The sequence below is a fragment of the Polypterus senegalus genome, chromosome 11 (genome assembly GCF_016835505.1).
Source record: "Polypterus senegalus isolate Bchr_013 chromosome 11, ASM1683550v1, whole genome shotgun sequence".
Taxonomy (NCBI): Eukaryota; Metazoa; Chordata; class Cladistia; order Polypteriformes; family Polypteridae; genus Polypterus; species Polypterus senegalus.
Genome location: NC_053164.1, coordinates 114,393,232 through 114,403,459, shown reverse-complemented (window position 1 = coordinate 114,403,459; position 10,228 = coordinate 114,393,232). Strand labels below are relative to the sequence as shown.

General features: G+C 37.2%; 1 protein-coding gene across 1 annotated transcript in view; it reads right to left on the bottom strand.

Moving 5' to 3' along the window:
* Positions 1–756: 756 nt before the first annotated feature.
* Positions 757–10,228, bottom strand: part of LOC120538597 (cystine/glutamate transporter-like) — a 42,408-nt gene continuing 32,936 nt past the window's right edge. Inside the window, exons 8-12 of the mRNA XM_039767986.1 lie at positions 7,678–7,781; positions 5,545–5,641; positions 5,045–5,194; positions 2,412–2,589; positions 757–859 (exon numbers count right to left, since the gene is read on the bottom strand). Coding sequence (XP_039623920.1) covers positions 795–859; positions 2,412–2,589; positions 5,045–5,194; positions 5,545–5,641; positions 7,678–7,781 — 594 coding nt within the window. The 3' untranslated portion in view covers positions 757–794. The remainder of the gene's footprint in view (positions 860–2,411; positions 2,590–5,044; positions 5,195–5,544; positions 5,642–7,677; positions 7,782–10,228) is intronic.

Sequence of the window (10,228 nt, the reverse complement as noted above, 5' to 3'; positions counted from 1 at the left end):
GACTCTGAAAATAAAGCTGCTTTATAACCGCACCTGCTGTTGGGTCTGAGATTTCGTCCACACTATCAGACAGCGTTGGTGTCACAATCCCTCCTAATCTATTAACAGCTGTGTTTGGTGTACTCCCAGAAGGGCTTACAGCAAAGAAAGACAAACAAACTCTAATTTGTGTCTTTATCTCACTACTAGCACATACATAGACTTATCTTGCTCAACTGGAAGAATCCGAGCTCAGTGGGTAACTGATGTAATAAATTAAAAAATTGGAAAAAATCAAATTCTCACTTAGAGGATCTATTCAAAACTTTTTTAAAACTTGTCAGGATCTAATCAATAACATTTTAGAATAAGCAGTTATATCGGAGAAAGGGATTCTCTTTTCTACTTTCAAAGTTTTACAAGCTTGACTTGACTGTATGGAATGTTACTTGCTTTTAATAAAAACAATACAATAGAAAAATAAGTCTTTGAATACAGTATATGGCCTGTTATATAGTGATCTTTGCCAGATGTAACTGGAAATAATTTGAAGGTAAAGGTTTCAATGAATGTTTTCCATTAAATAAAAAGTAGAGCATTGTGCTTATCCTTAAACAACGCAGTCTCATATCAATAAGAAAAACAACTTAATCAAATAATTTTTTGTTTTATTTCTTTGCAGTGATTGATGGTTTTTAACCCATAACACATTATTTTCCATCTAAAATAAAATCATGTTGCATATTTGGCACACATAAAGTATTATTTAGAGCCGAAATGAGTTTCTGAAGGTAAAGCTTTGATCAGCCCATGATTTAGTAGGTCTGCACCTCCTGTGGCACCACTTCCAAGAGAATCTGAAGCTTCTTAGTAAGGGAGTCTGTAAAATAATAAAATCAACAAGCCAATCTTATTATCAACAGAAGTGAAAGGCCATTCCTCCAGAGAGTACTGCTTTTCTGTCTGCTGTCTTGAAATGAGTTTATTGTCATGTCTGATTAGGAACTGCTTAAAATGAAAACTGTAAAAACAAAAGCTTTCACCTGTCAATATTAACAAACAAGTCTAATAGTTGTAATATGCACATTTCTGAGCACAGTTTTTCTTTAAATAAAAGAGTTATGGACAATACATTAAGCATTTCTTATTACATTATTTACAGTATAGCATACTTACTATAGGAGGAAGGAGAAGAACTTTTCTAGATTGAGCAAAACTTTTCTTGTAAATGTCTATAAAGTGTACTTTATTCTTTTTCTTTTAACTCAGCTCATTATGGTATTTGGCTACTGCAAAATGCTTTTGTATTACAAAGTGTAGAATGTTCTTTAGCATTGTAAGCCAGGCGGCACGGTGGCGCAGTGGGTAGTGCTGCTGCCTCGCAGTTAGGAGACCCGGGTTCGCTTCCCATGTCCTCCCTGCGTGGAGTTTGCATGTTCTCCCTGTGTCTGCGTGGGTTTCCTCCGGGTACTCCAGTTTCCTCCCACAGTCCAAAGACATGCAGGTTAGGTGGATTGGCGATTCTAAATTGGCCCTAGTGTGTGCTTGGTGTTTGTGTGTGTCCTGCGGTGGGTTGGCACCCTGCCTGGGATTGGTTCCTGCCTTGTGCCCTGTGTTGGCTGGCATTGGCTCCAGGTGACCCTGTGTTCAGATTCAGCGGGTTGGAAAATGGATGGATGGATAGCATTGTAAGCCTACAATTTTAGGAATGCAACTGTGGGATTTTTTTGGCTGTCATAGCAAAGGAAATGTATCTGCCACAAAGTACAATATATGGTGGCACAGGACCACTCCTTTTAACTCCTGTTTCTAAGTTACACAAGCATTCTGCACTTTAGCCAACTGTGTATAGCATATGAGTTCTGAGAGGACTTTTCAGACACAGGAAACATATTTTTTACTACCAGGTCGTATGGTGTAAATTGAAATTCTTTATTTTGCTTTTCTTTATGGCATTGGCATTTTGAAAAATGCATAAAGACTAATATTTATTAAGGACTCCTTAGCTGCTTGCATGTTTGCTCTGTTCTACTGCTGCAGGCTGGGAACCAAGTTATTTCTCAGCTAGCTCAATCAGACCAGAGGGAGAGAGAACACACCCAATAAGAAGGCAATCAATTCAACCATTATACTCAAACTATTCATCCATTATCCAACCCACTATATCCGAACAACAGGGTCATGGGGGTCTGCTGGAGCCAATCCCAGCCAACACAGGGCGCAAGGTAGGCTAGCATGACAATAATTCTGTACCACTGTACTGTCTGCTATACAACATGTTATTAAGCTGTTGCAACCTCAGATGGGACTGATGCACAATTTTGGTAAAGACTGTGATTTTTATGGATGTATCATGAGGTGAATGAAATTACAAAATACAGAAGTCTACACCAGAGTTTTCAATCTTAGGAAATGACCTGTTGGCTACTTACGATAAGCTCTGATAAAGCATAAAGGCAGTCTCTGCTTCTGAACAAGAAGAAAATAAATCGGGACACCAGTCAGCGTGAGGGAAAAACTGATGCCTGTATTGCGTGGATCAGAGTAGAGGGACATCCCCACAATGAAAAAACATACACCTGTGAAAACAGCAGGGACGAATAGATGTACCTGTGCAAGAAGAGAGAGATTAGTAGTGTCCTGAAAAAATACTACAGTTCATTTACTTTTCAGCTGAACTATCAATGAATCAAGCTCCTTCAGCAGCTAGTTTGTATAACAAAAATGAACCGCTTTAAGAAAACCTTAATTTATCTATGAAAATTAATGTCACTGCAGCACTATGTGCTTGTTTTAGATTTACTCTGGGAGCTCCAGTTTTGATGTCATGTGCAAAAGACACGTATGGTACGTCAACTCATAACCCTGAGTTGGTCCTGTGTAAGTCAGTGTTTGTGTTTGTGTGTGTCTGAGTCCGCCCTCTAATGGACCGATGCTTCATTCAGAGTTCTTTGCCACACTGAACTCCTAAAATGACTAGAAAATGAATGGATAGAAAATAAATGTGAACAACAAAAGTAATTTTAAAAAAAATATGGTTAAACTGTGCAGCTGTTTCTTGTTTTGTTTTTTCTCCATCTAATGAAATATTGGGTGAGTCTGTCCTTAGAGGGCATTGTCTACTAATGGTTTCTGTTTTCTACCTGGTGATCCTTTGTCAAAATCTGGCCCTCCAAGATCTTAAACACTTAAGAGTGTTTAAGAGTATTACCTTGTTTTATGTAAGTTGCATCATGGTGTCAAAAAGCCTGTGGTGCTACAAATAAGAAGTTGAAATAGTATTTGATTACAAGGCCAAATGTAGTTTAAATATTGTATTATTAATGCTACATCTTGGATAGCCTACACTCAAAGTATGTCTCCTTTTCCTTCAAACATGTCATGTAGTAAATCGCAAGTTTCAGAAAAGTATGGAAATTAAGCTAGTTTATGGGTGGCTATCCAGTTAAAGTCAAGGAGGGGGATTTTTAAACAGAAGGAAGTCACATCTGGTTGCAGATACATACACCTGAAATTATTTAATAATTAGCTGACTTACACTGTGTAATAGGTTAGTTCCTGCCTTGCTGCAGTGTTGAGTGGACAGGCTGAAGCTAACTGCCAAGCTATTTTAATAAAGCAAATTCAAAAAGTTAATTGATAGATATTTATATATTTTGGAAACAAGTAAATATAACAGGCTTGTCTGTCATAGTGGTGTTTTTTTAAGTAAAAGTTTTCTTGAAATTGGACTTAACATCTAAGTCAGATAACTCAAGACCAGTTATCTTGAATTAAGCAAAATAATTTTAGAAAACAAAATGCTAGATATATTTAATCTCATGCGGGATAATATGAGAGATATTCCCTTAAAATAATACTTGCTAAGATAATCACTTTTTCCACTGAACACTTCTACAGATGTCATTTTGTGAGTTTTTGTCTAGTCATCAAAAGTTTATTTTTTTCTTGTTAAAATAAAACTTTTTTGAAGAATCCATTTTGGTCTCATGGCAATGATGATGGCAAGTTTTCCAAGGTAAATTTCACCTTGAGGATTGGTAATATTAATTTTGCTACATAATAATTGAAAATGTAAATAAATAGAAATGTGTTAAAATTGTTTTACTTATTTAAATTGTTTTGCTTAAGGATAACAAAGCTTCATGCTATAAGCATAAACAAAAACATACTACTCATCTCTTTAAATAATAATTTCATCGTCATAACAGATCAGTCAGAGTATTTGCCAGGTTATTGCAGATGAGAGAATAATTCGGAGGTAAAAGTAGCTAAGTGTTTTGGTTTGCAGTGAACATTGAAATATATAAATGTTTGTTTTTAAAATGTCAAATCAAGAGACTGCTGAAATGGTCAAGTAAGCAGAATGTTTCAGGAGGATGGTTAAGAAACTGCTGATGTGATGTTCTTTCATGTGCCTAGTAAGACTTGCTAGTTTGGCCAGTGTGTAGTTTTCATAAGAGAATAAGAGCTGAAGTCAAGAGATATTAAAACTTTTATTTTAGGCTGATTGTGCACTGTGCTAAAGCACCTCATGTATTTTAACCAGTTACAGTATGACATGTAAGCATTAATTCAGTTGTCTATAAATATAACCCTCTACCTGCACTTTTTGATCATTCTGACCACGCTGTAACAGACTGCTGTGATGAGTGCTCCCTCTTCGGCATTTGATGTAAGAGTGAATAAAGAACGCAATGGGCAGTTTTTCTCCTGCCTGATTACTGACAAAGGTAATTTTATCAAATTTTTCCTGATAGAGGATAAGTTCCTTTCTTTAATTAAGATGTCAATTTCTACCACATGTGCCATGTCTGCATATTAATAGATTAAAATCTACCAGTGTGAAAATGGTGAAAATAATATTTCTTACTATAATCAAAGAAATGCACTTGGCCTTAACCTTACTTTAGGGAAAAAGAGTATTTAGCATTAAAAGTATTCCTATTCTGCTTGTAAAGCATTTTATAGGCAGAGTAAGCAAAACTGAATACAGTAAGTAATAGAAAAAAATAATTAAATAATGTACAATGAAATAATAAGACAACAAAATAATAAAAAGAACCTTAAAAGGCCGTGGGAGATCTGGATTCCGATATCGATGGACCATGAGGCCTATAGTATTCAGGCCCATAAACAGCCATCGGGAAAAGCTGTAAAAATTTAGCAGTCCAAAGAGTTCACCGGCCAAGATCATGAAGACCACCGTGGGGTACTGTGAGGACATGAGTAAGACCATTAATCTTAGATACAACACATAGTTTATATCATAAAAAAGTGCATGAATAAGAAAATAGAATGTAATAGCAATTTCTGATGAGGTCTTCAGGAAAAAAATAATTTTTGACTTAGAGTTAAAATTAGTTTTGTAGCCACAAAGAAAAATCTTAACTCAGTGAAGCAAGGTTACTTTCAGAGAGATACTGCAATAATGAAATAGAGGTATCTGTTGTAGCAAACAGCAGGTTAATTATATTGTATATTACATTTTCTGTAATAAGTGAGCAGATGAAGCCTTTGGTAAGTGGAAATGGCCACCCACTTTATAAGTAAGTTATTGGTTACCATTAAAAGCATAACAGGCAGAGGAGTGTGCCTTCTAATGTGAATCATAGAAAAGAGAACAGGCCAGTGTCCTTCTCTGGCGCCAGAAAACAGCATCCTGCATAAGCAAATGAGTGAAAAGTAGAAATGAATGTATGAAAAAAGTTTACAAGAAAAAGGCATCATGAATTTTTAATAACATTTTAAACAAAACTATAATTGTTGAGTGGCCAAAAAAAATCAGAAACATGAACAGTAGGGATAATATAAATAGAATAAAATAAAATACTCTAAATATCCCATTAATGTTTTTGTTACATGTTGAAAAAACAAAATTAAAATGTTTTTCTGGTGTCTCATTATAAAAGAATACACTATTTACAAAGATATATTTTTACACAGTGTTTGATTTGGCCTATTTTATAAAATAAACCAGTTTAAAGTCATGAACTCTGATAGCCTCCAAACTCTGGAATTGTATGAAGTACTTAACACAAGAAGAGATCTGGCATCATCACTCATCATTTTAGCATTGTGTACTCATATTAACACTGCTGTTCATATGATTTAAGACATAAGTCTTTTATAATCCAGTCTGAATTCTTGTGCATTTAATGCTTTATTATTGTTTTTTGTTATTTCTTAATTATTATTTTTTCATATTTTTTTATAATTTTTCTTAGGTTTATCTATGATTTAGTAATTGTCCTATAACTATAAATGACAGAGCAAGATGCAGAAAACAGGAAGATATGGAAAACAATGATCCGCTGTGCAACCCCTAATGGGAGTAGCCGAAAGAAGAAGAAAAAGAGCCTATAACTATAAATGTGTGATAATTCTGTGTACTTTGTGATTGGATACCCAGACATCACTGTTGCTTGGGTTCTCCTCCTGGCTTTATATTAAGTCAGGAAAGAAAGAATCATCAGCAGAAGATTAAAGTTGTTTTGGAGTTTGTGTGAGTAACGCATTTGTTATTTTTTCCTTTCTGGTATTTGGTTTGTGCTTTTGTTTTATAATTTCTGTTACTGGATAATGTATTAGGACTTGGTTAATATGGATTGTCTTTTTAGACAAATTCTACTACCTTTTTTGCTCTGCTAACCATTTTGCTTTATAATCTATTCTTGTTAATACATCTTTATTTATAAAGGTTATTGTGAAACCTTGCCTCAATATAAGTCACAGTTTTTCTCTCAATTGTGAGACATTTTGAAAAACTGTGAGATCTCCCCATATATTTTGAACTTTTTGAGCCTCACCCTCTGTACTCGGGTCCCAATCCAGGTGGTTCGTCATGGGGTGGGTGTGGCAACGTACTTGCTCAGTGCTTGCTCCCAACCTCTCTCTCTCTCTCTCTCGTCTTTTTTAAAGACAGCTCCCAATTTTTGTGGCCTGCTGTGGTTCAGCAGGTAGTATTTGGGGGATAGTTGAGTTTGCATGAGTCTCTTCTGTGCAGGTCAGGTAAGGTTTATAGGTTTTTTACAGGTTTTATAGGTCTTTTTATGGCTGGGTTTATAGGTCTTTTACAGGCCCTAAATACGTATTTCCCATATTGATAACTCAAATTCACAATTGAGTTAATCAAGCTTGTTTGGTTGCCTAATGGCTAATTGCTAAGTTGCCCCAGTATATACCCAGATAATTTTTAAAAGTTAAACAATTCTGAAACTATTTTATTTCATTTTACAGTCATGTGGCAGTCTTGACCACATAAGTTAAAAGTTGGGAATCCAATACCTGATAGAGCACCTTTCCATCATAAGGCTCATCACTCATGAATAAGCTAACATGAACCTAATTTATAATCTGTAATTAACTTAACATGCATGTCTTGAGGATGAAAACCAGAATCTTAGGAGATAACTCCATACAGACATGGGATATAAAGTGCACATTCCACATGCACATTGACTGTAGGGGATTAAATGAAACAAAGGCTTTAAAGTCAATACAGTATGACTATTTTCTATACCTGAACTTCAATCTGAACCATCTAGATAAACATAGGATCCACTAGACTACAGGGGATACCTGTTGCATACTTTGCAGTGCCATTACATAAAAGCTACCATAGATTTAAACATCAAACTGGCATCCTTAAATTACAATCCTCCCCACCTAGTAAAAATAGAAAACTAATATTTTTACCGGGGAGTAGTAAAGCAGCCTCCAGTCAGAGCTCCCAAACAGGACACAGCAACAAGGATTGGAATGACAGAGGAGAACCCATGGAGTGTTCTGTCAGCAAAGGTCTGAAAAAGATTACAGAAAGAAAAAACTAAAACAATGGAAATTTGCTAAATACAACGGTGCAAGTGTTCCATATCTCTAGAGTCCTGGGTTCAAAACCAGACTGTGTGAAGTTTACATGTTCTCTTAATGTTAGAGTGGGTTCTTCTGCTGGTACTCCATTTTTCCTCAGACATCTCAGTGAGATAAATGTTTAGGTTAAGTGTTACAAATTCAGCCAGTTTGTGACCTTTGAAAGCCTGATATAATAAGGGTTGATTTCTATCTTTAATCCAGTGTTGCCAGGATAAGCGAAGACCCCACTGTCACATGGAACTGGACAAGGAACATGCAGATAATGGGTGGATGGATGATTTTAATTTAAAAAAAAGATGTATATTTGACTACGGCAGCATTAATAGCCACTAGATCTCAATGTCAATGGTGAGACAGAGCAGATCGTTCAGTTTTTTGTACTCACTTGTTAACCTCATACCTCTCAGTTTCAATCACCTTATACTGCCATCCTTCAAAACCTGCCAGTCACCCTTATTTATGACTGCCTGCCTCTGCCTTCTCTTTTTTTCATTGTTTGAACTAATTTCTTCATGCAGGATAGCCTGGCAAACTCTGAAATGTACAAATATGTCATACAGTGCATCTGGAAAGTATTCACAGCGCATCACTTTTTCCACATTTTGTTATGTTACAGCCTTATTTCAAAATGGATCAAATTCATTTTTTTCCTCAGAATTCTACACACAACACCCCATAATGACAACGTGAAAAAAGTTTACTTGAGGTTTTTGCAAATTTATTAAAAATAAAAAACTGAGAAATCACATGTACATAAATATTCACAGCCTTTGCTCAATACTTTGTCGATGCACCTTTGGCAGCAATTACAGCCTCAAGTCTTTTTGAATATGATGCCACAAGCTTGACACACCTATCCTTGGACTGTTATGCCCATTCCTCTTTGCAGCACCTCTCAAGCTCCATCAGGTTGGATGGGAAGCATCAGTGCACAGCCATTGTAAGATCTCTCCAGAAATGTTCAATCGGATTCAAGTCTGGGCTCTGGCTGGGCCACTCAAGGACATTCACAGAGTTGTCCTGAAGCCACTCCTTTGATATCCTGGCTGTGTGCTTAGGGTCGTTGTCCTGCTGAAAGATTAACCGTCGCACCAGTCTGAGGTCAAGAGCGCTCTGGAGCAGGTTTTCATCCAGGATGTCTCTGTACATTGCTGCAGTTATCTTTCCCTTTATTCTGTCTAGTCTCCCAGTTCTTGCCGCTGAAAAACATCCTCACAGCATGATGCTGCCACCACCATGCTTCACTGTAGGGATGGTATTGGCCTGGTGATGAGCGGTGTCTGGTTTTATCCAAACGCGACGCCTGGCATTCACACCAAAGAGTTCAATCTTTGTCTCATCAGACCAGAAAATTTTGTTTCTCATGGCCTGAAAGTCCTTCAGGTGCCTTTTGGCAAACTCCAGGTGGGCTGCCATGTGCCTTTTACTAAGGAGTGGCTTCCATCTGGCCACTCTACCATACAGGCCTGATTGGTGGATTGCTGCAGACATGGTTGTCCTTCTGGAATGTTCTCCTCTCGCCACAGAGGACCTCTGGAGCTCTGACAGAGTGACCATCGGGTTCTTGGTCACCTCCCTTCTCCCCCGATCGCTCAGTTTAGATGGCCGGCCAGCTCTAGGAAGAGTCCTGGTGGTTTCCAACTTCTTCCACTTACGGATGATGGAGGCCACTGTGCTCATTGGGACCTTCAAAGCAGCAGAAATTTTTCTGTAACCTTCCCGAGATTTGTGCCTCGAGATAATCCTGTCTCGGAGGTCTACAGACAATTCCTTGGACTTCATCAACAACAACAACATTTATTTATATAGCACATTTTCATACAAACAGTAGCTCAAAGTGCTTTACATATTAAAGAATAGAAAAATGAAAGACACAATTATAAAACAAAATAAATCAACATTAACATCGAATAAGAGTAAGGTTCAATGGCCAGGGGGGACAGAAAAACAAAAAAAACTCCAGACGGCTGGAGAAAAAAATAAAATCTGTAGGATTCCAGACCATGAGACCGCCCAGTCCCTCTGGGCATTCTACCTAATATAAATGAAACAGTCCTCTTTGGATTTAGGATTCTCACGGAAGGGCTTGATGATGATGATGGTCACGTAGACTTCTGCCTTTTAATCCGTCCATCATTGTTTGAGCATCATGAAGCTTTGAGTAGGTGGTGGTGGCGCAGGCTTGGTTTGTGCTCTGACATGAACTATCAACTGTGGGACCTTATATAGACAGGTGTGTGCCTTTCCAAATCGTGTCCAATCAACTGAATTTACCATAGGTGGACTCCAATTAAGCTGCAGAAACATCTCAAGGATGATCAGGGGAAACAGGATGCACCCGAGCTCAATTTTGTGCTTCATGGCAAAGGCTGTG